A 16,525-nucleotide genomic window follows, 5' to 3' on the forward strand; every position below is an offset into this window, starting at 1 on the left:
CGGCAAAAAAGCCATTATCGGAAATCTCTAGTCTGAAAGTAATTTACAAAAAGTCCCTTGTGTAAAAAATCCTAAAATAGATGATCTTAATTGTTGCATGAAAGGGTTAAAGAGGGCACACTACAATGTGGTATCGTAGCATTACACTGACCATGATAAAGAAACCGTAAAGCAGAAGCATCATGAAACCCAGCGTCTTACACAGTTTCCATTTACAGGATACGATGGAGATGATGAAGAAGAGGAGCGTGAGGAAAAGCAGAACAATTGCACAGAGGAGCCCGTCGGTGCTGACGGGCAGGACCATCAACCCGTGGCTGAGCGAGTACAGCAGCCATTTTGCCGGCAGACTTTTGAGAGAAAGAAAAAGTCTTAATTTCAAATAAAGGATTTGACTCTTCCCTGAGACTCACCATATAGTCACGTTGAAGATGTTGTTGCCCAGACAACTGGAAACGGCCATGTCACCAAAGCCTTCACGAGCCACAACCACACTGGTCATGATGTCTGGGATGGACGTTCCTGCAGCCAGAACAGTCAGGCCTATTATCTCCCCTGGTATGCTGAAGGTCTCACCGACCTGCAATAGTATATACAAACCCCGTTTCCATATGAGTTGGGAAATTGTGTTAGATGTAAATATAAACGGAATACAATGATTTGCAAATCCTTTTCAACCCATATTCAATTGAATGCACTACAAAGACAACATATTTGATGTTCAAACTCATAAACTTTATTTTTTTTTGCAAATAATTAACTTAGAATTTCATGGCTGCAACACGTGACAAAGTAGTTGGGAAAGGGCATGTTCACCACTGTGTTACGTGGCCTTTCCTTTTAACAACACTCAGTAAACGTTTGGGAACTGAGGAGACACATTTTTTAAGCTTCTCAGGTGGAATTCTTTCCCATTCTTGCTTGATGTACAGCTTAAGTTGTTCAACAGTCCGGGGGTCTCCGTTGTGCTATTTTAGGCATCATAATGCGCCACACATTTTCAATGGGAGACAGGTCTGGACTACAGGCAGGCCAGTCTAGTACCCGCACTCTTTTACTATGAAGCCACGTTGATGTAACACGTGGCTTGCTGAAATAAGCAGGGGCGTCCATGGTAACGTTGCTTAGATGGCAACATATGTTGCTCCAAAACCTGTATGTACCTTTCAGCATTAATGGTGCCTTCACAGATGTGTAAGTTACCCATGTCTTGGGCACTAATACACCCCCATACCATCACACATGCTGGCTTTTACACTTTGCGCCTAAAACAATCCGGATGGTTCTTTTCCTCTTTGGTCCGGAGGACACGACGTCCACAGTTTCCAAAAACAATTTGAAATGTGGACTCGTCAGATCACAGAACAACTTTGTATCAGTCCATCTTAGATGAGCTCAGGCCCAGCGAAGCCAACGGCGTTTCTGGGTGTTGTTGATAAACGGTTTTCGTCTTGCATAGGAGAGTTTTAACTTGCACTTACAGATGTAGCGACCAACTGTAATTACTGACAGTGGTTTTCTGAAGTGTTCCTGAGCCTATGTGGTGATATCCTTTACACACTGATGTCGCTTGTTGATGCAGTACAGCCTGAGGGATCGAAGGTCACGGGCTTAGCTGCTTACGTGCAGTGATTTCTCCAGATTCTCGGAACCCTTTGATGATATTATGGAGCGTAGATGGTGAAATCTCTAAATTCCTTGCAATAGCTGGTTGAGAAAGGTTGTTCTTAAACTGTTCAACAATTTGCTCACGCATTTGTTGACAAAGTGGTGACCCTCGCCCCATCCTTGTTTGTGAATGACTGAGCATTTCATGGAATCTACTTTTATACCCAATCATGGCACCCACCTGTTCCCAATTTGCCTGCACACCTGTGGGATGTTCCAAATAAGTGTTTGATGAGCATTCCTCAACTTTATCAGTATTTATTGCCACCTTTCCCAACTTCTTTGTCAAATTCTAAAGTTAATGATTATTTGCAAAAATAAAAAATGTTTATCAGTTTGAGCATCAAATATGTTGTCTTTGTAGCATATTCAACTGAATATGGGTTGAAAATGATTTGCAAATCATTGTATTCCGTTTATATTTACATCTAACACAATTTCCCAACTCATATGGAAACGGGGTTTGTAAACAAATATGTATTGACACAGCATTTATTTCCTATACAGCGTGCGGCGATAAGAAAATGTGAGTTTAGAAACTGACCAGGTGGGCCCACCACACCATGAGGTAGGAGAAGACAGAAATCCATAAAATGGAGCTCAGAAGTGTGACAAGGAAGAATTTTCTGGAATTCTTTAGGACAGAAAAGATTGTTAGGAGTATCCGCATAATTTAGTGATATGCAAAGCAATAATATGATAATACTCAGTTTTGGCAATCACTCTTCTGCAGTATCAGACATTTTCAAAAGCCCATGGGGATGATAGTAAATGTATCATTGCTTTGAATGCAGTAATGGTGACCGATTTAAAGCCAAATTTTTAAAACAACCTTAATATTTAATGTTATAATGAATCCAAACCTGCCCCCCAAAAATATAGTTTCTGAAGAACATTAGTTTTCTCGTACTTTTTGCACATTCATTGTGTTTTCTTTATTTTTTCAATTGATGCCTGCGGGGGGGGGGGGTGTAGTCAGCGCTGCTTGCAGGAGGAAAAGTGGTGCTCGTCCTCAGTACCATGGACAGCGGCGGGGCATGTGCTGACGGCGAGACACAGCTGGCAGGTGATTAGATTTCACAGGTGGTACGTGTTAATCTAATCATCTGTTGTCTTTAACAGTAAGCGGCCGGGAGCAGAGGAGGGAGAGGATTGGTGAGACTGAAAAGTCTGGAGAAAACTTTGCATAAGAAGATACGATCATTAAAAAGCTTGTTAAACCTGCACGCTGGACTCCTGTGCCGTGTCTGACAGTGGGACTGCAAGGAAGCCACTTCCACGGTGCCCAAGCGACATAGCAGTTTTGAAGTGGCTTCACTGCGGTAGGAAATAGATTTTTTATTGCGCGGCCCTCATTGGAAAAAGTTTGGACACCCCTGCCTTGGATCTATCAACCTATTTTCTTTTTATCTTTTCATATCCATTTTGGGCATTATCTGGAATATAAACACTTGACAATTAAACATATTGATTTAATTGTCAAACATGATTATTTACATAACTTGCAAAATAATAATAATAATGTTTTATTAATATCTAGTTTAGGGCTGCAACAACTAATCGATTAAAATTGATTATTAAAATAGTTGCCGATTAATTTAATCATCGATTCGTTGGATCTATGCTATGCGCAGAGTTTTTTGTTTTTTTTAAATAAACCTTTATTTATAAACCGCAACATGTACAAACAGCTGAGAAACAATAATCAAAATAAGTATGGTGCCAGTATGCTGGTTTTTTTTCAATAAAAGATAGAAAAGAAATAGAAATGTAGTTTGTCTCTTTTATCCGATTATTAATCGATTAATCGAAGTAATAATCAACAGATTAATCGATTATCAAATTAATCGTTAGTTGCAGCCCTAATCTAGTTATAAACGTACTTTTCAAAGTACTATAGTAAACTCTTATTTATCGCTGTTAATTGGTTCTGAGACAGGCCGTGGTAAAAAAAAAAAAAAACAGTGAAGTTGGCACGTTGTGTAAATGGTAAATAAAAACAGAATACAATGATTTGCAAATCCGTTTCAACTTATATTCAATTGAATGGACTGCAAAGACAAGATATTTTATGTTCAAACTGGAAAACGTTATTTTTTGCAAATATTCGCTCATTTGCAATTTGATGCCTGCACCATGTTTCAAAAAAGCTGGCACAAGTGGCAACAAAGACTGAGAACGTTGAGGAATGATCATCAAACACTTTTTCAAATAGTTTTTGGAAACTGTGGACGTCGTGTCCTCCGGAACAAAGAGGAAAAGAACCATCCGGATTGTTCTAGGCGCAAAGTTGATAAGCCAGCATGTGTGATGGTATGGGGGTGTATTAGTGCCCAAGACATGGGTAACTTACACATCTGTGAAGGCGCCATTAATGCTGAAAGGTACATACAGGTTTTGGAGCAATATAAGTTGCCATCCAGGCAACGTTATCATGGACACCCCTGCTTATTTCAGCAAGACAATGCCAAGCCACGTGTTACAACCGTGTGGCTTTCTAGTAAAAGAATGCGGGTACTAGACTGGCCTGCCTGTAGTCCAGACCTGTCTCCCATTGAAAATGTGTGGCGCATTATGAAGCCTAAAATACCACAACGGAGACCCCCGGACTGTTGAACAACTTAAGCTGTACATCAAGCAAGAATGGGAAAGAATTCCACCTGAGAAGCTTAAAAAATGTGTCTCCTCAGTTCCCAAACGTTTACTTGTTAAAAGGAAAGGCCATGTAACACAGTGGTAAAAATGCCCCTGTGACAACTTTTTTTGCAATGTGTTGCTGCCATTAAATTCTAAGTTAATGATTATTTGCAAAAAAAATTAAGTTAATTAGATTGAACATGAAATATCTTGTCTTTGCAGTCAATTCAATTGAATATAAGTTGAAAAAGATTTGAAAATCATTGTATTCTGTTTTTATTTACTAGTTACACAACGTGCCAACTTCACTGGTTTTGGGTTTTGTAAGATAATTTACACTAAGTAAGAATTATTTTTTATAAAATTAATTTTTTCAAGTAGCGATAGCATACAAACCCGTTTACAAACCACTCAATACTTTTTTAACACCAAGAAAGACCTCTAGACCTGAAATACTGTAGATTGAAATGGGGTCACGAACAACATTCAGAGCATCATCTTGGTAGTCCAATCTCCAAGTGGCTGTTTTTGTTTTGTTTTGTTTTTTTACCTTTTTGTAGATGTCTGGAACGGTGAGCAACAGAGGGAATATGGGCACCAGGAGAAGACTGGTGACTTGTTTACAGCAAGTGTGCGGCCATTCTATAGACAGAGGCTCCTCAAGTGGCTTTAAGGGGTCATTCTTCTCTTCATCCAGTGACTTATCTTTCGCTCTAGATTCCTGAAAAAAGGTCAAGTTAACACATGCTATTACAGACCATGATTACATTTTACAACACAATGCTTACTAGGAGTGTGGGAAAAAATCGATTCGAGTTCGAATCGCGATTCTCGCGTTGTGCAATTCAGAATCGATTCTCATTTTTTAAAAATCGATTTTTTTATTTGTTTTTTTTTTTTAATTAATCAATCCAACAAAACAATACACAGCAATACCATAACAATGCAATTCAATTCCAAAACCAAACCCGACCCAGCAATACTGCAATAAACAGAGCAATTGAGAGGAGACACAAACACGACACAGAACAAACCAAAAGTAGTGAAACAAAAATGAATATTATCAACAACAGTATCAATATTAGTTACAATTTCAACATAGTAGTGATTAAAAATCCCTCATTGACATTATCATTAGACGTTTATAAAAAATACAAAAAAAGAACAATAGTGTCACAGTGGCTTACACTTGCATCACATCTCATAAGCTTGACAACACACTGTGTCCAATATTTTCACAAAGATATAATAAGTCATATTTTTGGTTCATTTAATAGTTAAAACAAATTTACATTATTGCAATCAGTTGATAAAACATTGTCCCTTACAATTATAAAAACTCTTTACAAAAATCTACTACTCTGCTTGCATGTCAGCAGACTGGGGTAGATCCTGCTGAAATCCTATGTATTGAATGAATAGAGAATCCTTTTGAATCGGGAAAATATCGTTTTTGAATCGAGAATCGTGTTGAATTGAAAAAAAAAATCGATTTTGAATCGAATCGTGACCCTAAAAATCTATATTGAATCGAATCGTGAGACACCCAAAGATTCACAGCCCTAGTGCTTACCTTTGGTTCCTCACTGGATATAGCCTCAAAAGTGTCCCTCTTCTTAAGTAGATGTGTCTGGAAGGCCAATTTGATATGCACATTGAATTTCATGATAACTAAATAGAAGATGTAACTGGCTACCAGCGTCATGCTCTCCCACCACCTGATGACATTATCCAGGAAAAAGGTGGTGAGTAAGACAAGGTCCAGTATGTAGAAGGCTACATCTCTACAAAAGGGCCATTTGGTTAGATGAAGAACTTCCAGGGAAAACAAAGCGCACAGTCCAACCACAAACAGAAAGTTGAAAATTGCCCAGCCAACAATGTTGCCCATACCCACAATGCTGTAAGAGAAGAAATCTCCTATGATGGTAATGACAAGCTTAGGGATGGACCGAGCGGCGGCCATGACGGTAGCCCCTGCGACATCATGGGAGATGTCGAACTTGTCTATGATGCCCCACAGTGCAGGAACAAAGAACTCATTGCTCACAACTGCAAGTGACACAAAGGTGTACACTATGCCAATCATGTGGAGAACCACCCAGCCTTGTCTGCGCTCTTTCAAAGAAAAAAGATCAGCGGGGTATCCTCCGTTCCTGTGAGAAGAAGACGCACTGACGGTTGCTGGTATGTCTTGTGCACAGGTCATGTTGGAGGAATGCTGCTGATACATGCTTTGTAGTGGTGAAGGTGCAGTGGTTGCTTTAAACGAGGAAGATCCAACATCCTCTCCAGTCTGAGGTGTGGGAGAAGAGTTATGCAGTCTGATGAAAAGCCCAAGTAAGAGAAATAATATGTGCAGATGTCTCCTCATTTTGTCCAGAGAAAATGTGAATATTGACTACGAAGAATCAATCTGAAAAGGCACATTGACAAGAGTTTATAATCATGACGGTATTTATAATCACTTTTATAGTTATCCCGAACATGGAAAAGACATGATAAATGTTCAGTTCAGTTCAGTTTCAGTTTATTTGGAACATGCATACGATACAATGTAAGTAATGCATCACACATTTCCAGTTGTTTCATTACAGCACGTCCCAAAAGGAGTAGGAAGAGGCGGAGCTTATTTAATCCTACCCCTTTTCATACTATAGCAATTTAATCCAATTTCCTTGTTCTCTGTAACAGAACAGTGAACAAATAAATAATAAATAAATAATATACCATAGTAAGCAAACACATAATAAATACATAAATAATATTTTTGTCTCCATACAATAAAAGAAAAAAAAAAGGGTTCAAGATGTTCATCATAATTCTTGTTCTGTGTACTTTGTGAACACTTGTAGTTTGAACAGTCTCTTAAAAGGCCTACTGAAATGAAATGTTCTTATTTAAACGGGGATAGCAGATCCATTCTGTGTCATATTTGATCATTTCGCGATATTGCCATATTTTTGCTGAAAGGATTTAGTAGAGAACATCGACGATAAAGTTCGCAACTTTTGGTCGCTGATAAAAAAAAGCCTTGCCCCTACTGGAAGTAGCGTGATGTCACAAGCTGGAGTGCTGCTCACATTTTCCCATTGTTTACACCAGCAGCGAGAGAGATTCGGACCGAGAAAGCGACAATTACCCCATTAATTTGAGCCAGGATGAAAGATTTGTGGATCAGGAAAGTGAGAGTGAAGGACTATAGTGCAGTGCAGGACGTATCTTTTTTCGCTCTGACCGTAACTTAGGTACAAGGGTTCATTGGATTCCACACTTTCTCCTTTTTCTATTGTGGATCACGGATTTGTATTTTAAACCACCTCGGATACTATATCCTCTTGAAAATGAGAGTTGAGAATGCGAAATGGACATTCACAGTGACTTTTATCTCCACGACCACGACCGCGAAACACTTTAGCTACGGAGCTAACATGATAGCATCGGGCTCAAATGCAGATAGAAACAAAATAAATAAACCCCTGACTGGAAGGATAGACAGAAAATCAACAATACTATTAAACCATGGACATGTAAATACACGGTTAATGCTTTCCAGCTTGGTGAAGATTAACAATGCTGTTGCTAACGACGCCATTGAAGCTAACTTAGCAACGGGACCTCACAGAGCTATGATAAAAACATTAGTGCTCTACCTACACCAGCCAGCCCTCATCTGCTCATCAACACCCGTGCTCACCTGCGTTCCAGCGATCGACGGAAGGACGAAGGACTTCACCCGATCAGCCGTGCGGTCGGCGGCTAGCGTTGGCTAGCGCGTCTGCTATCCAAGTCAAAGTCCTCTTGGTTGTGTTGCTGCAGCCAGCCGCTAATACACCGATCCCACCTACAACTTTCTTCTTTGCAGTCTTCATTGTTCATGAAACAAATTGCAAAAGATTCACCAACACAGATGTCCAGAATACTGTGGAATTTTGAGATGAAAACAGAGCTTTTTTATATTGGATTCAAAGGTGTACCAATACTTCCGTTTAACTAGTTATGTCACTCGCATACGTCATCATACAAAGACGTTTTCAACCGGAAGTTTAGCGGGAAATTTAAAATTGCACTTTATAAGTTAACCCGGCCGTATTGGCATGTGTTGCAATGTTAAGATTTCATCATTGATATATAAACTATCAGACTGCGTGGTCGGTAGTAGTGGGTTTCAGTAGGCCTTTAAGGTTATATTCCTCCTCTTTTGTTGAGAAGAATTGTTGTACATTCTCGGGTCGCAGGTTATAGTTTGCTTTGTACATCATTTTAGCTGTTTGCAAATGCACCAAATCGTTGAATTTGAAATAAGAAATAAGAAGATAAATAAACAAATAAAAATGATGATTGAAGGGATTAACATTGAGCGAGTTGAGCAAAGTAAGTTTCTCGGTGTAATAATTGATGAAAAATGAAATTGGAATGCACATATTAAATATATTCATTTGAAATTATCAAGAAGCATTGGAGTGCTGGCAAAAGAGTTAGATGGAAAATCCCTCCAGCAACTCTACTATTCACTCATTTATCCTTACTTAAGTTACTGTGCAGAAGTTTGGGGAAATAATTATAAAACCAACATACATCCCTTAACAATCTTACAAAAACGGGCACTTTAGAATTATCCATAATGTGGGGTTCAAGGAGCACACAAATAGCTTATTTTTTAAGGTCAAAACTGTTAAAATGTCCTAAATTTAGTAGAATATTTGACAGGGCTTATTATGTTTAAAGCAAGAAGTTATCAATTGCCTGCAAATATTCAAAGTGTATTCATAGAAAGGGATGTGGGGTATAACCTCAGAGGAAGGGCAAAACACTTTAGCACAAGGAACATTTTGTGTCTCGGTCTGTGGGGTGAAAATATGGAACAGCCTGAGTGATGAATTCAAACACTGTTCAAACATTGAGCATTTTAAGAAATTGTACAAATCTAATATTTTGTTCTAGGCTTATTTTGAATGTGAGTATGAATGACTTATATGACTTACTTATGATGATATATTGAGAATTGTAAGCACATTGTTTTGGGCAAATTACTGTAAGTTATGTGGTTCCAGATGCATGTGATCAAATGGAAACTGGATATTAGTTAAAGTAATTATGTAAAAAAAAAAAAAAAAAAAAAAAGGGGGGGGGGGGGTTAAAAAGTGTATACTTCTTCTCATTACCCTTTTGAGATATGTTTAATAATTTTTTGGTTTTTTTTATTAATTAAATGTTATTTTCTTTTTTGTGCATGTACAGTATATGATGTACTACATGTATGAGGTGGAGTTGACTATGACATATTCAATAAACATCTTGACATCTTGAATGTTTGAATTAAAGAAAAAAAAACCTTCAAATTACAAACCCCGTTTCCATATGAGTTGTGAAATTGTGTTAGATGTAAATATAAACGGAATACAATGATTTGCAAATCATTTTCAACCCATATTCAATTGAATGCACTACAAAGACAAGATATTTGATGTTCAAACTTCTCTTTTTTTTGCAAATAATAATCAACTTAGAATTTCATGGCTGCAACACGTGCCAAAGTAGTTGGGAAAGGGCATGTTCACCACTGTTACATGGCCTTTTCTTTTAACAACACTCAGTAAACGTTTGGGAACTGAGGAAACTAATTGTTGAAGCTTTGAAAGTGGAATTATTTCCCATTCTTGTTTTATGTAGAGCTTCAGTCGTTCAACAGTCCGGGGTTTCCGCTGTCGTATTTTACGCTTCATAATGCGCTACACATTTTCGATGGGAGACAGGTCTGGACTGCAGGCAGGCCAAGAAAGTACCCTCACTCTTTTTTTATGAAGCCACGCTGTTGTAACACATGCTGAATGTGGCTTGGCATTGTCTTGCTGAAATAAGCAGGGGCGTCCATGAAAAAGACGGCGCTTAGATGGCAGCATATGTTGTTCCAAAACCCGTATGTACCTTTCAGCATTAATGGTGCCTTCACAGATGTGTAAGTTACCCATGCCTTGGGCACTAATGCACCCCCATACCATCACAGATGCTGGCTTTTCAACTTTGCGTCGATAACAGTCTGGATGGTTCACTTCCCCTTTGGTCCGGATGACACGATGTCGAATATTTCCAAAAACAATTTGAAATGTGGACTCGTCAGACCACAGAATACTTTTCCACTTTGCATGAGTCCATCTTAGATGATCTCGGGCCCAGAAAAGCCGGCGGCGTTTCTGGGTGTTGTTGATAAATGGCTTTCGCTTTGCATAGTAGAGCTTCAACTTGCACTTACAGATGTAGCGATTAACTGTATTTAGTGACAGCGGTTTTCTGAAGTGTTCCTGAGCCCAAGGGGTGATATCCTTTAGAGATTGATGTCGGTTTTTGATACAGTGCCGTCTGAGGGATTGAAGGTCACGCTCATTCAATGTTGGTTTCCGGCCATGCCGCTTACGTGGAGTGATTTCTCCAGATTCTCTGAACCTTTTGATGATATTATGGACCGTAGATGTTGAAATCCCTAAATTTCTTGCAATTGCACTTTGAGAAACGTTGTTCTTAAACTGTTTGACTATTTGCTCACGCAGTTGTAGACAAAGGGGTGTACCTCGCCCCATCCTTTCTTGTGAAACACTGAGCATTTTTTGAGAAGCTGTTTTTACACCCAATCATGGCACCCACCTGTTCCCAATTTGCCTGCACACCTGTGGGATGTTCCAAATAAGTGTTTGATGAGCATTCCTCAACTTTATCAGTATTTATTGCCACCTTTCCCCAACTTCTTTGTCACGTGTTGCTGGCATCAAATTCTAAAGTTAATGATTATTTGCAAAAAAGAACAAATGTTTATCAGTTTGAACATCAAATATGTTGTCTTTGTAGCATATTCAACTGAATATGGGTTGAAAATGATTTGCAAATCATTGTATTCCGTTTATATTTACATCTAACACAATTTCCCAACTCATATGGAAACGGGGTTTGTACAACCAGCAAAATAATAGCGGAACTATTGCACACCAGAAGGTTGCTTGCCAACCGCCATAAAAACAAAAGAATAATAATAAGAAGCATGGCGGAACTATTCATTTCTTTTTGTTGGCAACTCGGACGGACAAAAAGGTGCACGTGACTGACGTCAACACGACAGGCTTCCGGTGGTACCTAAACGGCGAGATTGAGCTCTCGATTTATTTAGCCGAGTTTAAAACAATTGTCTATCTGATGCATATTCTATTTATATAATAATTGTTTCTATAATCCATCGAATGACAATTTTTATTTCAATGTAGCGTCAGTTGTATAAAATACGAACGGCGATGCTAATGCTAGCATATGCTCAGCTAGTTAGCTAGCTAGCTAACCTCGCGTTTTAACTTGTAAACTCTGGCATTTTATTCCTTTTTTTTTAGTTCTCCCTGGAGTGGTCGACATTAGCAGCCAAGCATGCCTACTGTAGTTTTGGTGGACGCGTCCCTGTCCATGACGAGGCCAGTGTGCCAGGACAGCAGCGAGGAGTTCCAGAGGAAGAACTTGGCTGTGCACGGCCTCAACATGTTGTTTGAACACATGGCCTCCAACTACCGCCTGGAGTTCACCGCGCTTATGGCCTTCTCGTCCCTCTGGGAGCTGCTGGTGCCATTCACCAGGGATTATAACGCCCTACAGGTAAAACTCCAAGCGTCTGCAAAGTCGGCAGAAGAAGAAGGCACTAAAAAAACGCTACTTCCGGTACAGGATGCCCTGAGCGGTTTAGACGACTACGACAAGACCTGCGTGGAATCAGCTCTGAATGGGGTCAACAACGTGGTGCAGCAAGAATGGGGCAGTGGTTGTCCCTGTCAGGTATAATGTTAAATGCAGCTGCCTTCAGTCTTGTATTTATGTCACGCCCCCTGTGACCTGAAGGTGGTGCTGGTGACTGACGGATCTCTCGGGATTGGCAAAGGTTCTCTGCGTCATTCCCTGCAAACCCTGAAGCACCCTGCGGAAGACAAGAAGTTCCCTCTGCCCTTTCCTTTTCCGGCCAAAATTTTCATCATGTGCGTTGCCAATACAGAGGAGGTAATACAACAATGTATTTCACATGGATTTCATCACCCCTTGTTTACCTTTTTGACTAGAGTTTTTGATTGATTGATTGTTTGCAACTTTTATCAGTAGATTGCACAGTGCAGTACATATTCCGTACAATTGACCACTAAATGGTAACACCCCAATAAGTTTTTCAACTTGTTTAAGTCGGGGTCCACTTAAATTGATTCATGGTACAGATATATACTATCATCATAATATAGTCATCACACAAGATAATCATCAGAGTATATACACTACTGTTCAAAAGTTTGGTGTCACCCAAACTATTTTGTGGAATAGCCTTCATTTTTAAGAACAAGAATAGACTGTCGAGTTTTAGATGAAAGTTCTCTTTTTCTGGCCATTTTGAGCGTTTAATTGACCCCACAAATGTGATGCTCCAGAAACTCAATCTGCTCAAAGGAAGGTCAGTTTTGTAGCTTCTGTAACGAGCTGAACTGTTTTCAGATGTGTGAACATGATTGCACAAGGGTTTTCTAATCCTCAATTAACCTTCTGAGCCAATGAGCAAACACATTGTACCATTAGAACACTGGAGTGATAGTTGCTGGAAATGGGCCTCTATACACCTATGTAGATATTGCACCAAAAGCCAGACATTTGCAGCTAGAATAGTCATTTATCACTTTAGCAATGTATAGAGTGTATTTCTTTAAAGTTAAGACTAGTTAAAAGTTATCTTCATTCAAAAGTACAGTGCTTTTCCTTCAAAAATAAGGACATTTCAATGTGACCCCAAACTTTTGAACGGTAGTGTACATTGAAATATTTACATTATTTACAATCCGGGGTGTGGGATGTGGAGGGGGGGTTAGGTTTGGTTGATATCAACACTTCAGTCATCAACAATTGCATCATCAGAGAAATGGATATTGAAACAGTGTAGGACTGACTTGGTAGGATATGTACAGTGAGCAGTGGACATAGAGAGAGAGATCAGAAAGCATAAGAATAAGTATATACATTTCATTATTTACATTTGATTATTTACAATCCGGGGCTGTATGATGTGGAAGGGAGGGTGTTAGTTTAGGGTTGAAGTTGCCTGGAGGTGTTCTTTTAGTGCGGTTTTGAAGGAGGATAGAGATGCCCTTTCTTTTACACCTGTTGGGAGTGCATTCCATATTGATGTGGCATAGAAGGAGAATGAGTTTAGACCTTTGTTAGATCGGAATCTGGGTTTAACGTGGTTAGTGGAGCTCCCCCTGGTGTTGTGGTTATGGCGGTCATTTACGTTAAGGAAGTAGTTTGACATGTACTTCGGTATCAAGGAGGTGTAGCAAATTAGATGTCCGATAATGGCTTTTTGGCCGATATTGTCCAACTCTTAATTACCGATTCCGATATCAACCGATACCGATATATACCGTTGTGGAATTAACACATTATTATGCCTAATTTTGTTGTGATGCCCCGCTGGATGCATTAAACAACGTAACAAGGTTTTCCAAAATAAATCAACTCAAGGTATGGAAAAAAATGCCAACATGGCACTGCCATATTTATTATTGAAGTCACAGACAATAGTATTTTCAGTTGTTTTTTTTGGCCTAGTGGTTAGAGTGTCTGCCCTGAGATGGGTAGGTTGTGAGTTCAAACCCCGGCCGAGTCATACCAAAGACTATAAAAATGGGAACCATTACCTCCATGCTTGGCACTCAGCATCAAGGGTTGGAATTGGGGGTTAAATCACCAAAAATGATTCCCGGACGCAGCCACCGCTGCCGCCCACTGCTCCCCTCACCCCCCAGGGGGTGAACAAGGGGATGGGTCAAATGCAGAGGACACATTTCACCACACCTAGTGTGTGTGTGACAATCATTGGTACTTTAACTTTTACCTTTATGGACATTACTGACTATTTTGTCAATATAATGTTATTGCAATATATATCTCAATTTAGATTTTAGGCCATATCCCCCGTCCCTAGTTGTACACAGGGCGGAACAAATATGTTGGTCATAAAAATAGTTATCTTCAAAACAAAAAAACAATTAAAACAATCAGTCATTTTTCTACACAACAAAAACAACACTATATGGCCTTTTGATTTCATTAAATGCCTGCAAAGCAATTTTCTCTGCTCAGGAATGCGAGTGAATAACTACAGTTAACCATGTTAAATTTTGATATAATAATGTGCTTTATTATTTCTTTTATTTTGTGTGTAAAACAGTAAATTTGAGCTAAAAGTTTGCATAAGAAATATAATAATGGTTAAAGGGCTTCTGCATACTAGTGAATTAACCTACAGAAGCATTAAATATACAACAAAAAAAAGGTTTTGGTAGAGCTGTGTCATAAACCTTAGTTTGGGTAGTGGTCTAATACATTTGTTAAGCTAGTTCATGTTCATGTTCACTAGTTCATGTTTGTACGTGTTTAACATCTGGGTAAATGTGCTTATGCACCCCATTCCAAATAATGTTCAATGCAAAGTATATCCTATCTAAAACCATACAAAACCAAGGCAACATTTAAAGAAAAGATGATGGTTATATACTACAGAAATACCAGTGTTTCCCACACATTCATTTATTTGTGGCGGCCCGCCACGAAATAATTAATGCCGCCACAAATAGATTTTTTCATTTAAAAAAAAAAAAAGTATTTTAATTTTTTTTTTTTTTTGTCCTGTCCAGCTTCTCAGGCAAATCATATAGTTGATGTAGATGCCCATATCGGCTGTTCAGATTTACTTTACAAAAGAGAAGTGTAGGATCAAGATTTTTGGAGCTCTTTGTTCAGTGGATCAGATGTTTGATGAAGCTTTGTGTCTATCTACCACCACTACTGTTTTCTGTTTATTTGTTACTGACTGTGGCAGGACACCTCTGCCTCTGTTTCACTTTATGTTGCTGGTAAATAATATGGTTGTAGTAGTAGGCTAATGTTAAATTATTTAGTATGCACTAATTAAAGGGGCAGAGCTTTAAGAGACATTTTAGCTTTTATATTTTTATAAGATATATTTTTTGTAAGAACCACAATTAATAAATATATTTCAGTGAATAACTTATTGTTCAAATCTGTATATAAATATGTACATAAAGTGTTGTAATTATATTGTAAAATGGATGGATGGATGGACGTTTAAAACAAAACTGTTATTAATTAGTAAGTACACATTTTTTTAGCCTTTTTAGAGAAAATCATATCATTGTAGTAAATTATGCAAATTACTCGATGATGTCATGGTGACCACGCCCCCACCGCCGCAGGTATCTTGGCAGTTTATGGGAAACACTGAATACCTACAATTACCCTACTGTTGTTATAAAATCTCGAACATGCTTCAGTCTCTCATTAACACATGCAAACAATACTTTGTGATGTGTAAGTATTTTATATATAAAACATCAAATATTTTAGCATTTGACATGTGGCTGTCAATAGTTTGTAACCAGTGCTGCCCTGCCTTGTGTCATTAACAGTTAAACATGACAGGTGCTTTGGACAAATGGGAGGAGCTTCTCTGTCTGGGTGGAGGTGATGGAGAGGTCTTCACTGTAGAGGGAGCACTCTGCATGCAGGGTGTGCAGGCCATGTTTGGGTAGGGTGAAGTGATTTCCACTTTCAGTTCTCAATGTCTGTAAAGAAATTTAATGTTCTGTTATGTGTCACCAGGAGATTGATTGACAGGGCCTACTCTCCCTTCCATGCTGTGCTGCACTGTGGGAACTTGTCCTCAGACGTTCAGGTGTTCCCACGACCCGAGCCTGTCGTGGTGGATGAGGAGGTGGAACCTTTACCTCGAACTGTCAACACAGGTATTATAGGAAAATGCATTACACCCTCACAGTTTGTTCTACTGGTTGCCCATCGATATTTGATCCCATAATAGAAACTGTTGCCACCATAAAACCTGTATGAACGTTTCAGACCATTTTTAAACCATAGTTTTAGGTCATACAAGTGCAAAATGTAAAAAAAAATATCTTTAATGACAAGAGTGATTTGTGTCACCTCCTGCATCACTTTGGCATTCCTGATTTGTCAATCAAGTGCAAAAAGAAGTTAAGCACCGATTAAAATGGCAACACACGAGCTTACCTTTCATAACAAGTCAAAATGTCGGACATTAGACATTAGACAAACTTTAATGATCCACAAGGGAAATTGTTCCACACAGTAGCTCAGTTACAATGATGGAAAGTGTAAG

General features: G+C 38.9%; 2 protein-coding genes across 6 annotated transcripts in view; one reads left to right on the plus strand and one right to left on the minus strand.

Annotated features, from left to right (window-relative positions):
- Positions 1–12,110, minus strand: LOC133658753 (sodium/potassium/calcium exchanger 1-like). Of its 3 annotated transcripts, XM_062061122.1 has the most exons (7): positions 11,721–12,110; positions 8,003–8,171; positions 5,879–6,721; positions 4,856–5,026; positions 2,213–2,302; positions 414–580; positions 1–350 (listed from the first exon to the last, which is right to left on the minus strand). In XM_062061122.1, the coding sequence occupies exons 3-7, from the start codon at positions 6,677–6,679 to the stop codon at positions 107–109; spliced, it is 1,473 nt and encodes a 490-aa protein (XP_061917106.1). In that variant the 5' UTR covers positions 6,680–6,721; positions 8,003–8,171; positions 11,721–12,110; the 3' UTR covers positions 1–106. The 3 variants fall into 3 exon arrangements, with proteins under 3 accessions (XP_061917106.1, XP_061917105.1, XP_061917107.1); XM_062061121.1 differs by lacking the exon at positions 8,003–8,171; XM_062061123.1 differs by lacking the exons at positions 2,213–2,302; positions 8,003–8,171.
- ints14 (integrator complex subunit 14) overlaps positions 11,305–16,525 on the plus strand; it is a 17,052-nt gene continuing 11,831 nt past the window's right edge. The window contains exons 1-6 of one of the 3 annotated variants that reach the window (XM_062061119.1): positions 11,305–11,426; positions 11,679–11,934; positions 12,004–12,111; positions 12,175–12,330; positions 15,798–15,916; positions 15,991–16,133. In XM_062061119.1, the coding sequence (XP_061917103.1) occupies positions 11,713–11,934; positions 12,004–12,111; positions 12,175–12,330; positions 15,798–15,916; positions 15,991–16,133 (748 nt within the window). In that variant the 5' untranslated portion in view covers positions 11,305–11,426; positions 11,679–11,712. Of the gene's footprint in view, positions 11,935–12,003; positions 12,112–12,174; positions 12,331–15,797; positions 15,917–15,990; positions 16,134–16,525 lie in introns of all 3 variants that reach the window. The other 2 variants (XM_062061120.1, XM_062061118.1) reach the window with 2 other exon arrangements.

The sequence above is a fragment of the Entelurus aequoreus genome, linkage group LG10 (assembly GCF_033978785.1).
Source record: "Entelurus aequoreus isolate RoL-2023_Sb linkage group LG10, RoL_Eaeq_v1.1, whole genome shotgun sequence".
NCBI classification, from domain to species: Eukaryota; Metazoa; Chordata; class Actinopteri; order Syngnathiformes; family Syngnathidae; genus Entelurus; species Entelurus aequoreus.